The sequence below is a fragment of the Mustelus asterias genome, chromosome 15 (genome assembly GCF_964213995.1).
Source record: "Mustelus asterias chromosome 15, sMusAst1.hap1.1, whole genome shotgun sequence".
Taxonomy (NCBI): domain Eukaryota; kingdom Metazoa; phylum Chordata; class Chondrichthyes; order Carcharhiniformes; family Triakidae; genus Mustelus; species Mustelus asterias.
Window position 1 is genome coordinate 102,529,674 of NC_135815.1, and position 21,693 is coordinate 102,551,366.

At 40.5% G+C, this 21,693-nt stretch overlaps 1 protein-coding gene across 5 annotated transcripts in view; it reads right to left on the minus strand.

The window, feature by feature from the left end:
• Positions 1-21,693, minus strand: part of ehbp1 (EH domain binding protein 1) — a 340,872-nt gene that overhangs the window by 226,530 nt on the left and 92,649 nt on the right. For all 5 annotated transcript variants that reach the window (XM_078230456.1, XM_078230455.1, XM_078230454.1 and 2 more), the window contains one exon: positions 4,347-4,528. In XM_078230456.1, coding sequence (XP_078086582.1) covers positions 4,347-4,528 — 182 coding nt within the window. The remainder of the gene's footprint in view (positions 1-4,346; positions 4,529-21,693) is intronic.

Below are 21,693 nucleotides of genomic sequence, written 5' to 3' on the forward strand. Positions count from 1 at the left end.
TGAATGGCTGCAACGTACAGACAAAGTAAGTGCTTCTGAGGTTCGATGGCTGTGAAAAGTACCACAGCAAAATCCAGGCAGAAATATGGAGCTGGGCATTTATTTCCCACCCAAAAATCCTGTCTCTGGATCCCACTGGGGGTTGCAAATCACTGTTTGGGAAGCTCTTACATGGATACAGAAAGAGCTCCCAATCTCATAAATTCATCCCAACTGCAAAATTATATACATCACTTCATATAACAATGTTCTTAGACCATGTAAATTGACCATTTACGCTGAATTAGGAAGAGTCATATCAATTTTATTTGAACAGAAACTTCAACGTGAAAGACAGTAACTAATAGATTGAACTGATTTTAGATCTATCCCACCCTTGGGGACACACTAAGACATAAGAGTATATACATGAGAGAGAAACCCATGTTTCTTGGTGCTGAAGGTAATAGTGGTTTGTGATACAAAATGTGTCCGGAATTGTTCAGATCCAAAACAAAACTAGAGATGTTATCAAGGCTCAAAGAGATTTTTAGATGCACCATCTGGATTATTGAAAATTATTAAACTGGCCATTTCCTCACAGATTTTTGTGGTTAAGTTCACGATTTATGGATCTCTAAATTATGACAATCTAAATTAAAAGTTTTACCAAGTTATACAACTTTGAGAATGGGCTGAATTTTATTGAGGCGGTAAGGGTCCATGGAACTCTACAACAGCAAGAAAGCAATGCCTTGAAGAGGAGAGAAAAAGCTCTAGTAAAAATGTTCTACTGCAATGTTACTGCCTAACACTGGCATTCTGCACATTTAAAACTGAAAAGTGCTTTCTCTGTGAGGAAAGGAAATCTGATGGGAGGTGCATCTCCGACCAGCTGATCAATTTAACATGTTCAAAGCAGAGCCCCTAACAATGGAAGGAAGAAACCAATAAATAATGAAACAAATGTAAGTTTATCAAAGATGTCAGATAACCTGTGATTGTTCACAGTCTGGACAAACAGTGGGATATATCCCACAAAGAAAACCTGCAGTTTTACGAGGGAAAAAAAAATGGGATCATTTAATCATTGTTCTTCTTTGATGTCTATGAGTTTCAAACCTTTGGTTACTAAATTTAATTTGAGAATGGGTACACTGAACAGTTTGGGAGTTTCACAAAGGAGCTGCCAGCTGGGTATGTTACTCATGCCTCTAATAACTGTTTCAGATGCTCTTAGAAGTGTTTATTGTTCAAAATAGATATCATAAACAAGTTACACACAAGTGGTTGAGTATTGCTGAAAAAATACATTTTGTCGAAGCTCCTCTTGCCTTTGTCAGGACAATCACAAGAATACCAACTTTATGCTCTATGAGAAGAGGGTGCTGACTGATTGGCAAGTGGACTGATTGGTAGAGGCTTTGCCATTGAGGATGCACCAATTAACGATAACTGACAGTTAACTACCAAGTATTGCTTGAAAATTTAAACGAGGCAGCTTCACTCTGGTTGGTTAAGACATATGAACCAGTGAATGACTGTCATTTTGCTTAGCTGAAACAGGCACAATGTGTTTCCATTGTTCTGTCTGTCGGGCCTTGTGTATTAACAGATGTCATTTCCAGCACACGCAAACAGACCAAATTGTGAGCCTGACTCTCAATCCTAAATTGTCAGTGCAATTCTTATTATTGAGCAAATGTTTTCCAATCACAGAATCACATCTGATGTTGAACATAGCGTTTTGAGTTTTGCAAGCACAGTCTGCTTGAGTACGGTCTGTACTTTGCGTGATGCACCAAGTTTTAGGAACAAAATCGGCCAGTAAAAAAATGCATTAAGAATATAGAATAGAACCAATTTAAAAAGTGTGATGATACTATGCTATTAATATATTTTATAGTTAAGGGGGACTGCTTTAAGATTCAGTGTTTGGTTACAGTCAGTTTGTCTGGTGGGGATACAGCAGATGGTGGAGCGCAGGATAATTACTCATTTTAGTCATGTAAGTATTTATTTAGCAGAAGGCTTAATGAGCTTTTGTTCACCGAAGATGATGACCCTTGGGGCATTTTTTGATTCAAGTAATGGAAAGGTGAATTAGGTATACAGAGTCATATGGTCTTGTGACATTAGAAATGGGAGGAGCTAGTTTTGTAGCTAAGAAAAACAGCTTTCTGAGTTCAGTTGCTGGAGAGGGCTGTTTGAAGATAGCAGCCTACAAGCATTCTCGCTGTCTCTACAAAATCTCTCTGGAAGCTCCAAAGCTGTTCACCCAAGTATGCCTGGATTTGCTAACAATTTGTAAAGAGGGGTTTAAGTCTATAAGAGAAATATTGCTTAATTGGAACCGAATAATAATAAGTTAGAAGTTAAGAGTTTGTTTCTTTTCATGTTTAAAGATTGTTCAATGGTTAAGAATTAAACTGTTTCATTTTGTTAGAGGTATACTTACACTGTATTATGAATAAAGCATGTTTTGGTAAAAAGATCTCTAATTTGTCAGTGGAAACACTCAGGTGAAGCATTCTTTCCTCACATTTATGCCAAAAATAAAAATGGTTGGGTTCTAGTCTGGCTTCATAATATACTTTGGGGTTTCTGATCTGGCAGAAAAGTAACAAAACTATAAAGGCAAGGAAGCAATTAAATAACAGACAAAACGCACAGGAGGTAAATTCAAAGCTGTAACAAAAACATGTCAGAACTTGAGCACAGAATTGTAAAGGCTTACAGAATTGTAAATGGTTAAATGGCCAAATCCTCAAATGTGATTGTGGGGAACAGGCTGAGTGAAAACAAATAGATTAGAGAACAGCTACCTCTTCAATTGCCAAAAATCAGTACACTAACCTCCCAGTGAGGATCATAGCTGTTGGATGAAGGAGAAGTTGGATTCAGCTCCAACATCTGCAGAGAGATACTCCCTACACCGTCTTCACTCTTAAATACTATTCACTTCCTTCAGGACAGGAGGGTTAGAGATTGTAGAAAATCAGAAGGGCTGGAGTTTTGAAGGGGCGCAGCGGTGACAGGGGTGGGGGGACACAGTGGTGACAGGGGTGGGGGGACACAGTGGTGACAGGGGTGGGGGGACACAGTGGTGATAGGGGTGGGGTGGGGGGGCACAGTGATGGCGGGGGTGGAGGGGGCGCAGTGGTGGCGGAGGTGGGAGGACGCAGTGGTAGTGGGAGTGGGGTACAGTGGTGGTGGGGGTGGGGGGGTGGGAGGGTGGGGTGGGGCGCAGTGGTGGCGGGGGTGGAGAAATGGCATAGTGGAACAGAAAATCATTGGCACATGAAACAATGAAAAAGTGACTGATTTTTTTTTAAATGGGTACCAATACTTTTGTGGAGAAAAAAGTTTCTTTCAGTTTCATCTTTCCCATACTTGAAAATCACAACGTGGAGAAAAAGATTGAAACTAACAACTTGCATTTGTTAGCAAATCAAAAAATTCATGACAATCAAACCTTTGATTTCAAGACGATGTGCAGACTTCAGAAACATTTATAAGAATAACAAAAAAGACTATATAGTTCAGTTTGATTCATTAAAAAAAATTCTCGAGGGGAAGTACAGTACTTGGAAATAAAAATGGTTCCTTGATCTAACAAGCAGGTGATACGTATGTACACAGATAATTTGATAAACAAGAAAACTAGAACTAAAGCACTTCTTTGCAGAACAGAATGCTGTTATCACATGCTAATTGTTATTTTAATACATTAATTCAAATCAGTTTTATATATTTGCACCAATTTTATGCAAATAGCTCCATTTATTTGATTTATTGTCACATGTATTAACATACAGTGAAAGTATTATTTCTTGCATGCTATACAGACAGAGCATACCGTTCATAGAGAAGGAAATGAGAGAGTGCAGAATGTAGCATTACAGTCATTGTAAGATATTGAATTAAAGCATTGTTAGAGAGTTTAAAAGAGTTAGAATGAAGTTTTAGAAGCACAGAACGAGAGTGACTCATTCGAGTTTGGTTGTCACTGGAGTGGATGTTTATCACTTTATAAAAAGAATAACACTGCATACGAATATCTCATTTTAAATTATATTCACAGAATTTGTCTTATGGCGGCATTTTATACTTTATATTTGTTTTTGCTGACAGGTTAATTGGTTTAATTTTCACTTATCTATAGATAAAAGATACTGAGGAATATATTCAATATAGTTTCAACTCAAAGAAACAAAAAACCCACAAAGGGCCTTTAGATTTCACAGCTAGCAAACTCATCATGCCCTCTTATTGCTATCTGACTAGGTATAGAGAAAGCACTGAGGTCAAAATGCAACTGAAGCCACCCGGGAAATGTTGTTCAGTTCAAGTTCAAAGAAACTTACGTTGCTTTGCCTTCTCTCAGGAAAATGCAAGATAAAGAAAACTGCAGTGTGGCAGCAACAATTTTTTTAGACAAAGGCTTGAATTTCAGCTTTACATCAGTCTGTGTAGGCATGGGGCTTGCGTATTGCTTCATGTTAATGCTACTGGTGGCAAGAGCTTTCCTACGGCCAGAAGGTGATTCCTAGGAAACAGAAAAGAAAATATCAGTGACTAAAATCTGCTTCACTGGAGTTAATACGCGGGTATGAATATATTAACCACCATTCCAGCCAATACACTCCAGTGAAAAACCTAGACATGTCAAATGCACAGAACAGCAATATTTTGAAAAGAAACACAGGTAAATTATTATATCCTATTTACATTTTAAATATATTTCCTTCCTGATCTAATTGTTCAAGTTAACAACTTATTCACAAACTTCTGGTCTGGCTGCAGCTTAAATGCAATGTTGAACTTTTTTGGCCAATGATAAAACAGCACCGATGTCTGCATACAGTATATTTTACTTGGAGTCTGTGGTAGCGACTGACTTTGAAAATTGTGGATCAATAGTTTAATTTTAAGAGAATTAATCTTTATTCACTTTCCTTCCATTAACACCCATGAGACAGAACTACAAATATTCACTGCACTGTCTTCAATTCAGCAACTGAAAACATGCTGCATTATTCAAGCACTATTTTTTTTCATCATTGTAAAACCAAGTAAATCACTAGTAATTCCATTAAAAAATGCCCTAAACATTAACGAGGTCACAATCAAACCAACTGGAAATCTTCTTTGTACAGACATAGGTCATAATACCCAAAAATACAACTCCTGAAGAAGCAAAGGAAGTATTAAATAGCAATTATGCAATAGTTTGACTTAATTACTTTGCCAATTGACAAAACCACAAGCTGCCCAAGACTGGAATTTTTAGAGGTAGAGTAAATATATTTATACATGCAGCCATTCGTGAATAATAATGTGATAACACAATCTTGATAAAATATTAATTTTAAAGGGCAGAATGAATGCAAAACTACAGAAAGCAGAATATTAGGCTTTTAGTACACAAGTAACATCCTGGAAACTACCTTTTGCCTTTATTGATGTCCACTGCTACTAGGCATATATTTCAGATATTCTGCTGTACAGTACTTGACATTTCTGTTGATATAGGAGCTGAGCAGAGTAAGTCAGAAATGTAACATGCCATCCTTCATAGAAAGTCTTGTTGAAGACCAGCCTTATCTGAGAGATTATGCCTGGCTGCATTATACAGAACTAATAGTGCATGTAGATACCTTAAGAATGAATTTGAAAATGCATCAAACACTCAAGAAGGATTTAGGCCCACTCAGAAGAAATACTTAAGAATATGCAAATACTCTCAGCAGAATTAGGTTTAACAGATTTGACTAGTATAAACAATAAAGGCACTCTTTTCCCTTGCTGCCACTGTCAATCTGTGAATGAGATTAATGCCCAAGGATCTGAAAAACCTGTAAAATGAAATAAGTACTGTACAATAAAGGCCCGGCAATTTATTACAATACTGCTATCATTATGCTGTTACTGTCAATACAGTTAAGTAGCTCACTATCAGCAGCTGAAGCGAAAATGGTTGCATGCTGCCTCCAATCTTTAAACAACACTCATTACATCTCATACCAAAGATTGTCACTATATCTTGTTTTTGTTTAAAGTCAATTTTATGCACACGTTTTGTACGGATGATTAATAAAGCATTCATTCTATTTTATTTAATTCAACAGACTCAGGGTAATTAACTAGATATCTTCAGTGCAATGAATGTATTGTGAACAAATTTTCCAATACAATACAAAAAATTAATGGGCGAGTCATATTGTAGTTTTCATATTAATGTAAAACTGAGGCACAAAACTACTTATCCTAGGGAAGCAACACATGTTGGCAAGTAAAGAGAGTCTCGGTGTTTGGGGTTCACATTGCAATACAACAAATTGCAATGAAGCCTTCATTTGAAGGTTGAAACACAGATTTAAAAAGTTTCAGCTGCTTTGTGAACACCTTTAGATTGTTAAATGTATTCTTGTTTTTAAACAGACTAATCAATTCTTCATTAACTTAAATTGTAATCATCACCCTGAAAAGGACCCTTGTTTCTGGGCTGAAATATGCAAACATACCGTGACACTGCGTTGTACGGACAAGGTACTTATAACTCACTGCTGTAAAATAGTGTCAAATACAATAAAATTACCCTCATTCTAAAATAAATTTTAGCTGTCATGTCATCTCAGAAAATTAATTAATTTATACAGACCAAGTTTGATTTTAAAACTATAAATAGTGTGTATGTAGCGACACCACAAAATCTTTAAAATTCCTCTCACGGACAACTACTAGGGATAGAGATTTCCATTCAGTTATTCTACTTCACAGAAAAGGCACCTAGTTCCAGCAGTTTCACTATCAAAGCCAGGCTAGTGACAAATTAATGCTTAGATGTAAATGACAAAACTAACGCAATTGGCCAATTTAATAGCCTGTGAATGAATCGGTATGCACACCCTATTATGAAGCTAAATTGCAGATCAAAGGCATTCTCACACCTGGTAAAGCTGTATTAAATCCCAACTATGAATACTGCCCACTTCAACAATGAGTTCTGCCTGGGAATGCACACTTTCTTTGCTAACCTTGACCTCTGCAGTTTTGGAGGTTGTAATTTCATCAGGTGAGAAAAATGCCAAATAAATAAAGAGCACCTTTGCAGGTGCTTTTGCATGGTAAAAAAGAGCAAGATAAAGTCATTGTACTGACTCACTGAGGCCGAGACTACATTTCTCAAAGCAATGAGTGTCACAACATTCATAAAGTCATTTTCCTACTCTTTTAGATTAAATTTTGGTCCCAGTGTCACAGGGAATAAGAGCAGAAAATATATTTTTAGGATTTATGTACAGTAGCATGAACAATTTAATAAACAACACAAAATGCCTCACAATGCATTAGACTTAGCAGGCTTATTGTGGAACTTGTTGAATTTATGGCAGGAATGAAGGACAGGCCAAGCCCAAGTCATTAATAGTCCAAATAATTGGAAAATAAATCACCAAAGAAATCATATTATCCTAAAGTTGCACCCAATGCACCACTGGGATGGGACAAATGGTTGCAGTGGACTGCAGCCAGACATTGGTTCCCGTCAACTCATATTTTTCCCACAAATCAGACATGATGAAATCCAATTTCTTTGTTAAAAGGAACAGCCGTAGAACTTAATGGCCCCTTGACCGTCCTGTGTCATTCTGTTTATAAATTTATTCACAAGCTGTGAGCATCAATAGCAAGGCCAGCATTTACTGCCCACCTCTAATCATCCCCAAGACAGTAGTGGTGAGTTGCCTTTTTGAGCCACTGCAGTCCATGTGGTGTAGGTACATCCACAGTGCTGCTAGGGAGGAATTCCAGAATTCTGACCCAACAACAGTGATATAGTTTTGAGTCAGGATGGGGTGTGACTTGGAGGGGAACTTGCGGGAGGTGCCGTTCCCATGCATTTTCTGCCCTTGTCCTTCCTTTTCCTAACCAATGAGATTTAAGGATTGAGAAACAAATAGAGTAACTGAAGGAAGGTGAATTAAATACAGAAAGAAAGGTTTGATTAAGGGAGAGAAAAGGAATAAAAAATTAAAAATGAGAAATGTTTAAACTATAAGAATTTACCACTTTCAGAAATGATATCTAGCAGTTTAAATGGCTCTTTCTAGGCCAAAGAGATTGATTGGCATCACAGTATCATCATGGTGTTAAAAGGTACTTAAGCTCTAAAGTACAAGCCCTAACTTCCTGTAGTGAATTTAATTGACAATTAAAATGCAAATCCAGCAAGTACTTAAAAATAATGGGAAGGTTGAGGGCAAGACGCAGTAAACAGTGGAGTGGAATAATCGACCAATGAGTTATGGAGACTCGCAACTCGCAGCGTACCTCTCTACAACTCGCAGCGTACCTCTCCACAACTCGCAGCGTACCTCTCCACAACTCGCAGCGTACCTCTCTACAACTCGCAGCGTACCTCTCCACAACTCGCAACGTACCTCTCCACAACTCGCAGCGTACCTCTCTACAACTCGCAGCGTACCTCTCCACAACTCGCAGCGTACCTCTCTACAACTCGAAGCGTACCTCTCCACAACTCGCAGCATACCTCTCCACAACTCGCAACGTACCTCTCCGCAACTCGCAGCGTACCTCTCCGCAACTCGCAGCGTACCTCTCCGCAACTCGAAGCGTACCTCTCCACAACTCGCAACGTACCTCTCCACAACTCGCAGCGTACCTCTCCGCAACTCGCAGCGTACCTCTCCGCAACTCGCAGCGTACCTCTCCGCAACTCGCAGCGTACCTCTCCGCAACTCGCAGCGTACCTCTCCGCAACTCGCAGCGTACCTCTCCGCAACTCGCAGCGTACCTCTCCGCAACTCGCAGCGTACCTCTCCACAACTCGCAACGTACCTCTCCACAACTCGCAGCGTACCTCTCCGCAACTCGCAGCGTACCTCTCCGCAACTCGCAGCGTACCTCTCCGCAACTCGCAGCGTACCTCTCCGCAACTCGCAGCGTACCTCTCCGCAACTCACAGCGTACCTCTCCGCAACCTGCAGCGTACCTCTCCGCAACTCGTAGCGTACCTCTCCGCAACTCGCAGCGTACCTCTCCGCAACTCGCAGCGTACCTCTCCGCAACTCGCAGCGTACCTCTCCGCAACTCACAGCGTACCTCTTCTTCCCCTGAACTTGCTGGTTAGTTTGTGCATTAATAACAGTGCATTTTGGGAACTCACCGTTATTTTTCCAGGAATTTTTGGTCTATGCTGTGTGCTTTTTTTTAAATTCCTAACTATCTTTTCAGTATGTAAATAGTAGATAGAAGACAGAATCAAAAAGTGAAGATAGCGCAAAGTTCAGACATGCTGTAGGAGCAGAGCTGGAGACAAAAGTACTCATTCTCTAATATTCCTAAAAATTGAAAAATTCATTTAATTTCAGTCATGCAATTCCTCCCATTTCTGGCAAGTACTGATAACACGACTAAGAGAAAGAAATAAGGCTGCAATTCAAGACAAGGTCTTACAAAGTGCGAAATGATGAACATGGAAAGAATAGCAACATGGCATGTATTTCTTGAAGCGACAGTGCCCCCAGGTGATTTTTTTCCTTTTGGGATGACAATTCCTATTTGTATGTGTAGATTGTAAAAGGGAGAAGAATACATACCAACTACTCTCAAAATTAGAGGTAAATTAGATCCCTTTAATCACCTATGTGGATCATTATGGAAATTTAAACCAAATGCCATGACACAATACTTGTGAAATATAATACAAGCATGACAACTGAACTGAATTCAAATTAATTATATTGGTCAGAGCTAGAATTTCACGGCATTCCAATAGTTTGGGTGCACTGGAATAAAATATGGGAAACTAATGCAGTCTATTAGCACTGAACAGAGTATACTAAAAAAAAATCAGCAGCAATGTGTTGTACCCGCAGGAGTATCAATGTGAGTGAAGACACTATCCACAATTTTAGATTTTAATATGTCACTTGACAAGGTTAAATTCTGTTACAGCAAAAAGTCAAATTGTATACAACATATTAAAGCTTTAATTCAAAGCAACTTGCCTATTTTGTACTTTTGTGTTTATCAGCACAATCTGAGCCACGAGGGAGGGACTGGGAGACTCGCACAACTATTTGGCGTCGGATGCGAAATGGATTTTTAGGCTCGCGTGCTATTCTCCGGGACCGGTGAGATCTACTAACAGCGCGGCGAGGTCAGAGAATCACTCCCCCCAATGTGTTACTGTTATAGTGCCGGGGTACGGGGTGAGGCCTGGAACCAGCTTGCCAACATTTAGTTGGGTAAAATGTCTTATTTAATGTTAGAGGAGCAGTTGGAGGAAGTGTAGCAATGAAGGTGAACAGATCGAGGTGGACAGATCAAACTGTAATTTGATGGGCCTGACTTAAAGCTGACTTGTAGATGATACTGTCAAGACTAGGATATGGAGAATGAAGAGAAAGGGAGGGAGGACGGTGCCCTATGAAACACTAAAATGACTGCAAGCATTGGAGAAAACATTAAAAGCAATATAATATTTCTGATTTGATTTGCCCGAGCATAATCAGGAGGTGGTTGAGCCATTTAAGAGAACTCAAATGCGAGATAAGTCGGAGGTAAGGTTAATGGCATCTAAGGCTGCAAAGTGATAAGGAAGAATGAAGGTAGAGAACAAACCCATGGTCCTGGGTGCATAGGATGTCAAAGTGACTCCACTGGTATAGCCTCAGGGATATGAGCAAGGCAGAAAGCAGATTGGAGGGTCTATATGGACACATACAAACAACAAAGAACAGTACAGCACAGGAAACAGGCCCTTCGGCCCTCCAAGCCTGTGCTGCTCCTTGGTCCAACTAGACCAATCGTTTGTATCCCTCCATTCCCAGGCTGCTCATGTGACTATCCAGGTAAGTCTTAAACGATGTCAGCGTGCCTGCCTCCACCACCCTACTTGGCAGCGCATTCCAGGCCCCCACCACCCTCTGTGTAAAAAACATCCCTCTGATATCTGAGTTATACTTCGCCCCTCTCAGCTTGAGCCTGTGACCCCTCGTGATCGTCACCTCCGACCTGGGAAAAAGCTTCCCACTGTTCACCCTATCTATACCCTTCATAATCTTATACACCTCTATTAGATCTCCCCTCATTCTCCGTCTTTCCAAGGAGAACAACCCCAGTCTACCCAATCTCTCCTCATAGCTAAGACCCTCCATACCAGGCAACATCCTGGTAAACCTTCTCTGCACTCTCTCTAACACCTCCACGTCCTTCTGGTAGTGCGGCGACCAGAACTGGACGCAGTACTCCAAATGTGGCCTAACCAGCGTTCTATACAGCTGCATCATCAGACTCCAGCTTTTATACTCTATACCCCGTCCTATAAAGGCAAGCATACCATATGCCTTCTTCACCACCTTCTCCACCTGTGTTGCCACCTTCAAGGATTTGTGGACATGCACACCTAGGTCCCTCTGTGTTTCTATACTCCTGATGACTCTGCCATTTATTGTATAACTCCTCCCTACATTATTTCTTCCAAAATGCATCACTTCGCATTTATCCGGATTAAACTCCATCTGCCACCTCTCCGCCCAATTTTCCAGCCTATCTATATCCTGCTGTATTGCCCGACAATGCTCTTCGCTATCCGCAAGTCCAGCCATCTTCGTGTCATCCGCAAACTTGCTGATTACACCAGTTACACCTTCTTCCAAATCATTTATATATATCACAAATAGCAGAGGTCCCAGTACAGAGCCCTGCGGAACACCACTGGTCACAGACCTCCAGCCGGAAAAAGACCCTTCGACCACTACCCTCTGTCTCCTATGGCCAAGCCAGTTCTCCACCCATCTAGCCACTTCTCCTTGTATCCCATGAGCCTTAACCTTCTTAACCAACCTGCCATGTGGGACTTTGTCAAATGCCTTACTGAAATCCATATAGACGACATCCACGGCCCTTACTTCATCAACCGTTTTTGTCACTTCCTCAAAAAACTCCACCAAATTTGTAAGGCACGACCTCCCTCTTACAAAACCATGCTGTCTGTCACTAATGAGACATACCACACATTGCTCAGAAATTGGGTCCAACTTCATGGATGGAATGAGTAGTTGTGTTTTGTTCACTCATTGTCTTTTGAACAGATCTGACAGGATTCCAGCATTGATAAATAAATGATCCATATTGATTTTTTTTAAAGACTTCAAGATAATGCAAATTTAAAGCATTTTGCTGATTCAATAATTCAGTAACATGCCCTTTTATTTAGTCTAGGTTGGAAATTTCAGCAGATACTTAGTTCAAATAAATTTATGCATTTTTAAGATGGCTAAATTCCTTCAAAAATGCAAATCAAAGATTCTTTGATTTTTATACCTGCAGCATCAATCCAACTTTGTAAATACAAAGCACAGCACCATATAAACTCAAATCCTAACTTGTCATTCTAACTGCAAAGACAAAATCAATTATTTGCTATCATCTCCCAAATATTAAAAAGTATTGCTCCATAACTAAAGAACTTGCAATGTCAAAGTTCATTCAGCACAACCTTATTTTGCTGAAGAATCAGGTCAGCAGACTTCACATGTGATCTACAGTGCCTTGGATTATCAGCCATAAGCCTATTAGAACTAAACTTGGCCAGTGAGACCACCCTGTATCCACTGTACTAGGCTGGATTATCCAAAAGTAGAGGCTAAAGCCAGTCAAGTTAAACTACAGAACCATCTTGGCCATCTGCACTGTCAACTGGTGCACAAAGGCAGCTACTGTTTTAGGTGTTAACAATGACAGTCAGCCTACCTCACAGGACTGGAAAGACATTCTGTAGTCCTCCAAAATAGCTTATTCAGCTACATCTGTTGCATTTTAATTAATCATATTAATTGACCTAAGTAACAGATATACCACTTATAAAAAACAAAGAAGTCTAAGTGTGGTAACTTTAATCCCAGTTCTCTACTGCATTTGTGACCAGCTCTATGCTGTTTTATTTAAATCAATATAGTTTTATTTTGAAAAAAAAGTTTTATTACTTTTAACAAAGAATTAAAAATACTGACAATAGTAAATACTTACAATGAATATTAAACATGCCAGCAGAGCATAAAGTTTACTTTCAACCTATCCAAAATCAGAAAGGAGTGAGTTTTTTTTGTCTTCTGTGATTTTAGTGCAGAAAAATAGTTTTTAAATTTTAGACAACTAAAGGCAGTATCAGGCACATTAAATCAGGTATAGCACGGTTACAAATCTAGAAAAGCTCCTTCTACAATAAACATTTTTAGAGCTGCATTCCTATTGCAAAGGGCAAATTGTCACCTTCCATACTAACCATCCTGCAGACTTTCTGAATCCAATTGTTAATTTAATGGCGTTAGTAGCTCATGTTATAGGTCAATGCTCATGAGGAACAGGTTCAACTGCCCAAAGACATTTCATACGGAGATTTAGCAGCCAGTGTGAGAAAAGTGCCTAACATCAGCCCAGAAATTTAAAACCACAATTTGGTAACATTTCGGCAGGTTCAGCACGAGTTGTTTCAGATTAATACAATCAAGTCTCTCTACAATGAACTACAGTTTATTTCTGTGAAACTGCAATAACGTTATAAGCAAATAACCTTCTACAAAGGTAAAGCTGTAAACCTTATCATATAAATCTGTCAGGAGGGGTCACAAAGTCTGGGTGGAGGTTTGACCACATGAAACCTGTACTTATTACTGCATTTATCATATGTCTAATGGTCAGATTCCCTTCAGTTGAACATTTTTAGTCATAGTTTTCTGTTAGCAGCTGCTGTGAGACGTTCTGGGAACTAATAGGTCACCCTTTGGCAGGGGAAGAGAGGGAACAGCGAGTAGGAGAACCAATTTGAGAGAGGAAACCAGAGGGGAGTAAAATTTTCATTCCATCAGTAACTAATAGTAATTCACTGAAATTGCACTGAGAATTAATGACTATATGATGGCAATTGGAACCCCCTCATTACAAGCACTAATACATATAGACTATCAGTGAATTATGGTAACTGTTAGTAATAGGTGTAATATCAATATTCTACCTGGAACTGGTAGTAATGCTATAGTAAGAAGCCTCACAACACCAGGTTAAAGTACAACAGGTTTATTTGGTAGCAGAAGCCACTGGTTTTCGGAGCGCTGCTCCTTCGTCGGGTGGGTGGGATTTCAGTTCACAAACAGGGCACATAAAGACACAAACTCAATTTACAAAATAATGGTTGGAATGCGAGTCTTTACAGGTAATCAAGTCTTAAAGGTACAGACAACGTGAGTGGAGAGAGGTTTAAGCGCAGGTTAAAGAGATGTGTATTGTCTCCAGCCAGGACAATTAGTGAGATTTTGCAAGTCCAGGCAAGTTGTGGGGATTACAGATAGTGTGACATGAACCCAAGATCCCGGTTGAGGCCGTCCTCATGTGTGCGGAACTTGGCTATCAGTCTCTGCTCAGCGACTCTGCGCTGTTGTGTGTCGTGAAGGCCGCCTTGGAGAACGCTTACCTGAAGATCAGAGGCCGAATGCCTGTGACTGCTGAATTTTTCCCCAACAGAAAGAGAACACTTGCCTGGTGATTGTCGAGCAGTGTTCATTCATCCGTTGTCGTAGCGTCTGCATGGTGTCCCACAGGTACACGGTACATATACTTGCAACTCGGCCAACGTTGTCTACCTGATACGCTGCAGGAAAGGATGTCCCGAGGCATGGTACATTGAGGAGACCATGCAGACGCTACGACAATGGATGAATGAACACCGCTCAACAATCACCAGGCAAGAGTGTTCTCTTCCTGTTGGGGAACACATCAGCGGTCCCGGGCATTCGGCCTCTGATCTCCGGGTAAGCATTCTCCAAGGTGGCCTTCACGACACAGCAGAGTCGCTGAGCAGAGACTGATAGCCAAGTTCCGCACACATGAGGATGGCCTCAACCGGGATCTTGGGTTCATGTCACACTATCTGTAACCCCCACGACTTGCCTGGGCTTGCAAAATCTCACTAACTGTCCTGGCTGGAGACAATACACATCTCTTTAACCTGTGCTTAACCCTCTCTCCACTCACATTGTCTGTATTTGATTACCTGTAAAGACTCGCATTCCAACCATTATTTTGTAAATTGAGTTTGTGTCTTATATGCCCTGTTTGTGAACTGAAATCCCACTCCCCTGATGAAGGAGCAGCGAGCGCTCCGAAAGCTAGTGGCTTTTGCTACCAAGTAAACCTGTTGGACTTTAACCTGGTGTTGTGAGACTTCTTACTGTATGTACCCCAGTCCAACGCCGGCATCTCCACATCATGGCTACCAGTAATCCTATAACCAGTTGATTTTCATCCTGGAGCTATAGGCTGCTCTACATTCCTGCATTACACAAGATGTGGACTCTCCAGGCAATCCCACCTTTTAACAGGCCAATCTCTCTTCCTACCCCCTTGGACTCTGGTTTAACAGAATATATTTGAAGATGACGACTGTAAACTGGGGATCTCAGTCTGCGCTGATCTGCACTTGGACCTCACAGATCAAAACCAAGTGGCACAAAGTGACCTGGAACAAAACCAAAAGATTGCAAAGTACAACAGGCTTAGCGCTTGGAGCATTTTCCACGGGGTACATTTTCCTAAACTGAATTCAGTAGCAACATTTCTAAACCACTCTGAACTCAGAGATAATAAAGGAGGTTCTCACAGAAGTTTAGTTCAGGGCGAGGTCATTTGGTCCCGGTACCTGTGTTTGTTTGGTCCCCACAAATCCACTCTTGTCAGGTCCTTCAATATTCCTCCTGTTCAAATATTTATTCAATCCCTTTTTAAATAACATTCTATGCCACTGCCACTTGGTGAAGCACATTCACCTTGATCTTCCAGGGAGAATCCTCCGTCACCATCCTCCTTTTCCTTCTATCCCACGGGGAAGAGCTCAAGTGTCAGCTGTGGTCAGTGGGCAGCACACAACTCCCCATCGGAATGTGTGGTTACAAGTTCCACTCCAGAAGCTTGAGAATATGATCCAGGATGACAATACAGGTGGCAGCGTGGGGGACAACCAATGATTTCAAAAGAAAATTGGATCTGCACACAAGGGAAATAAACCTGCAGGGTTACAGGGACTGAGCAGGTCAATAAGGCTGACTGGAGTGCTCCACAGACGGCCAGCATGGATTCAATGGGCTGATGGTTTCCCTTTGTGTTGTAATGGTTCTCTGACACTCCAGTGCAGTACTGAGGGAATGCTGCATAGTCAGAGGTGCCATCTTTCAGACGTGATGATAAATGGTTACAGATACCACTTATCCAAGTAAATCGAACCGTTTGTATAGGTTTAGGGTCAAAGTTTAGGAAATACTCTCCAAGTGTATGCAAGTACTGCTAAAGTTCATCAGCTAAAACAATGCAATCTACCAGCACAAACCACTGATAACTTGTTCAGCCAGAACCACTGTACTCATTAGAGTAGAGAAACAGAAAATACTAGAAAAACTCAGCAGGTCTGAGCTCCTGTGGAAAGAAGAACAGAGCTGACAGACCCAATGCCAGCCGTTTCTACTCATTAGGGTATTGGCTTGAAAAGTTATCTAAAGTTTATTTATTGGTGTCACAAATAGACTTACATTAACACGGCAATGACGTGACTGTGAAAATCCCCTAGTTGCCACACTCCGGCACCTGTTCGGGTACACTGAGGGAGAATTTAGCATGGCCAATGCACCTAACCAGCACCTCTTTTGGACTGTGGGAGGAAACCGAAGGAAACACATGCAGACACGGGGAGAACGTGCAAACTCCACACAGACAATGATCCAAAGCGGGAATTGAACCCGGGTCCCTAGCGCTGTAAGGCAGCAGTGCTAACCACTGTGCCACCGCACCACCCTAGATCTGGAGCAAAGTGAGAGGAATCTCAGTTCCAAGTGACAGCTCTGCATCCCAGGTTCCATTAGTGCTCTAAAGTATTAGTCAATCATCAACAGTGCCCTGAAATACTGCAAACCAGCCACAAAAGAGTTGGTTTGTCATCTTGAAACTACCATGACCCTCAAAGAGAATTTAATTGTGAGGATTGCAATTTAATCTCAGAGTTCAGATGACAAATATAAATTGTTTGAATGTTGCTGTTTGTCATGTGAACCCTTAATTGGTTAACAACTTTGAAGTCACTCCCCCATTGAAAGCACTCTTCAACATGCTTTCAATTTTCATTTTAATAAGTGTCGGAACTGAATCAAACAGAAATTTCATTATTACAGAAGCAAAACATTGCTGCTGCTGGAAATCTGAAATAAAACTGGAAATGCTGGAAATATTGGTCGAGTCTTTCCAACATTTTTATTTTATTTCATTGTCTATATCCATTTACAGCATAGACAGTAAAATCATTCCCACTAAAAAGTTTATTTATTAGTGTCACAAGTAGATTTACATTAATGCTGCAATGAAGTTACTGTGAAAATCCTCTAGTCGCCACACTCCGGCACCTGTTCGGGTACACTGAGGGAGAATTTAGCATGGCCAATGCAGCTAACCATCTCGTCTTTCAGACTGTGGCAGGAAACCGGAGCACCCAGAGGAAACCCATGCAGACACAGGACAAGTGTGCAGACTCCACACAGGCACTAACCCAAGCCAGGAATTGAACCCGGGTCCCTGATACTGTGAGGCAGCAGTACTAACCACTGTGCCACCCTAATTGAAAACTTGTAATTCTGTAGTTGCTAGTTTCTAATCAAGTTGAGTTCTTCTGCAAAGGCGACACTGTTTTATTGATCACGATTCTTTGACTAATTTCGCTTGACCAGTAAGTATATGTACTATTAGAAAGACATTCAGAAGAATCTTTACAAAATGAAGCATCAGTTCATCACTCAATTTTAATTTAATAGTTTCATTTTTCAACCTTCCTTAATGGCTACACCAATTACATACTAATTAACATTTTGATAAGGTTTTAACATAAGGAATCACAACACTGCTCCTTCAGATTCCAGTTCACATTAAGGAAAGTAGTGTCATCGCGTGGAAACATTCAGCCTCAAACACAATTCCTCACAAGAATGATAGAATGGTTATTCACAGCTGCCAGTGTCGGCTCAATGGGAATTTAAATGTTCCAACCCAGCAGACTGCACTATCACAAGTCCTACTCTTCGATACCCATCGAGGCCACAAGGCTGTCAGGAAACTGAGGGCTGCATACATTAACTCTGGCAATTGCACAAGCCGATATTACTGAAAGATCATGGTCCTCGCTATATCTCATTTATTTAACATTAACACCTTGAGGATTTTAATTTGTAAACAGTAGATATTGTTAAGATAGTAGCCTATTGAAACCTACATTTAAATAAAATTAGAATGTAACGACGGCTGACTGACTTTACTCCGTATCCTGAAAATGTAATACAATTTGCATACAAAAGTCTTCAATAGTGTGTTCTTGGAAAAAGCTGAAAAGTAACAAATAGTAATTTGCTATTTTGTGTGTTAATAAAATCCAGTTATGGGACTGCTTATATCAAACTGATTATCAATCAGCCATTTTAGCTTTTCCATCATTTAGTTTTGAAACTTGGATACAAATAAACTACTTAAAACTTTGTAATCCCATTCAACGGAATTCCTTAAACCATCACTATAATTCATAAGGGGAAAGAAGCTATTCTAAATATGTATTGCATTGGCTTTTTCCATAGGTGTAAAACAAATATGGATTTTTTTCAACCCCCTTAGGTCAAGTCAATGTAGATTGGCCAAACTTTACTCAAATGTTTGTCTTATTTTGAAGTTATCCAAAATAGAGACTTTATTTCATAGCCCAGATTCAGACCCACCGAAGAAGAGTACAAGAAGTCTTCAAAATGCTACTCATTTGTTTGGGTAATATTTTATTTGATGCTAGTAAGTTATGAAAAGATCCTTTTTGAAGGTTGGGAAGCAAGTTTCTGAGCTGATTATAAAATAAATATTAGTCCAAGAAAATGGAATACTTTTCTCTATGTCAATAATAAGCAGAGTAACCCAAGACGCCTATTAAAGATTCCGGCCTAATCCAAGAACAATAATGCAATGTCTTACAGTCCAGACAAAGGCTATCCTTCCGATCTTTGAGTAACATTCCTAGTGTAATAATTTATGGACAACTTGGGCCCACACAAAAACCCATCGAGACCACTAATACTACTAGGTCATTGCCTCCCCTGATTGAGGAGACTGTGCTGATATTCCTGGAATTAAGAATCTACTGATGACCAAGAAACCATTGCCGATTGTTGCAAAAACACAGTTTTAGCTCTCCATTGTCCAGGGTTACGTCTGGACAAAAAAGAGTGTCTCAAACTCAATTGGCGCTGGTGAATCATTAGCAACACTCACTCAAGTAAATCCATGATTGCGGGGAGGCCCTCTTCATGGACAGAGTTTGAAATTTTTCATTCCATTTGGCATCAGTTACTTTTTGCCAAGTCCTTTGGTATTCCCAGCTGAAGTGCTAGATACATTTGGATCTTGACTCCCAATCTATAATGATTTCCTTTGTCTTTCATTTCTTTTATCAAGTTTGCCCTGGATATGATTGCCATGGAGTATAATCAGACTCTAAGTACTGCTTGAAAACTTGAGGCAATGTGGCAGTGTTGTTTAGTGACTGCCATTTAAGGCATTAATATTAGTGACAGCAAAAGGTCCTCTGTATCTTAGTATTGAAAGCCTTTGGCAGAAGTTGTAGATATTTTATTACAATTTATAGCAATACTTTGTATTTTAAAATCAGCAGTGTGAGACATTTTCATTGGTCAATGTCAGTGAACATGCCAAGAAACCAACAACACAGCTGGGTGAGATGGTGGTTGAAAGGTAGGGGTGGTGTGGGGACACATTACACTTAATACTTCAATTCTTTCCAGCCCCCAACCCTTTTGTTTCTGCCTCTTTCATTGGGCAGGACATTCCAAAGTGTTTTACAGCCAGTGGAATGCAGGAAGCTCCCACATACATCAATGGAATGACAACCAACCAGATCATCTGTTGTCAAGATGTTGACTGAGTTAAACATTAGTTTTTCTTTAAAATAGCTCCATTGGATCTTTGTGTCCACCTGAAGGAGCAGATGGGGACCTCAGTTAAGGTTTCAACCAAAAGACAGCACCTTCAACAGAGTAACACCCCCACACTGGAGTGTTATATGCTCTAGTTTTCTGGAGCGGGACTTGAATCCCGAAATGACAATCCTATGACTGATTGTGCTCTCTTTAAATTACTTTAGAGAGACATACAATTGGGCGAAATGTCATTGTGAAAGAACTCTACGCACTTGTTAAAGATACTCAGGAGTTTTATTTGTATGCATGACCTAAAAGCAGTAGGAATTAGACAATCAAAGCAAAATACTGCAAATGCTGGAAATCTGAAATAGAAACAGAAAGTACTGGATAAACCCAATAGGTCTGGCAGCATCAGAAACAGAAACAGAAACAGAAACCCTACAGTGCAGAAGGAGGCCATTCGGCCCATCGAGTCTGCACCGACCACAACCCCACCCAGGCCCTACCCCCACATATTTACCCGCTAACTACACATCTCAGGGACAATTTTTTTTAACCTGGCCAATCAACCTAACCCGCACATCTTTGGACTGTGGGAGGAAACCAGAGTACCCGGAGGAAACCCACGCAGACACGAGGAGAATGTGCAAACTCCACACAGACAGTGACCCGAGCCGGGAATCGAACCCAGAACCCTGGAGCTGTGAAGCAGCAGTGCTAACCACTGTGCGACCGTGCCGCCCTGTGGAGAGAGAAACACAGTTAACATTTCAAGTCCATATGAGCCTTCTCCAGAAGTAATGTTTAACTCAGTCAACATCTCAAAAACAGTTCTCTCTCCACGTGCTAGCTGACCTGCTGAATTTATCTAGAATTTTCTGTTTTTATTAGGAATTGGACAAAGCTTTTAAAGCACATTGCCTAGTGCAAATCAGTACTTACATCCCAAGTCATAAAGTTAAGACTGTTCCTTCAAATACATTGAAGAGAAAACACATGAACTACATTGAAACAATTAAGTGGAATGAATTAAATGGAACAATTAAACAATTAAGAATGACCATCTTATCTGATCTCCGAATTACAAAAGGAGCAAGAGCTGGTTTAAACTGACTGGATAGGTTAGGGGTAAAGAATATATTAGCCTAGCAAAGCATTGTGAAAGCAATGGCTTTATGGGACATGAAAGGTGGAGTTTGGCAATTGGCTGTCCCCATCTCTGATGTGGGGATGTCGTTCACTCTGCATGTTAAGTTCTGAGGTGGCGATGCTGGTGTTGGATTGGGGTGAGCACAGTAAGAAGTCTCACAACGCCAGGTTAAAGTCCAACAGGTTTATTTGGTAGCACAAGCCACAAGCTTTCGGAGCGCTGCCCCTTCGTCAGGTGGGTGGGAGTTCTGTTCACAAACAGGGCATATAAAGACACAAACTCAATTTACAAAATAATGGTTGGAATGCGAGTCTATACAGGTAATCACGTCTTAATGTTAAGTTGACGGGTGTGTTCTTTGGTCGGATCTGTGTTGAGTTGACTACCTGTACCTACTTGATTACCTGTAAAGACTCGCATTCTAACCATTATCTTGTAAATTGAGTTTGTGTCTTTATATGCCCTGTTTGTGAACAGAACTCCCACTCACCTGATGAAGGGGCAGTGCTCTGAAAGCTTGTGGCTTGTGCT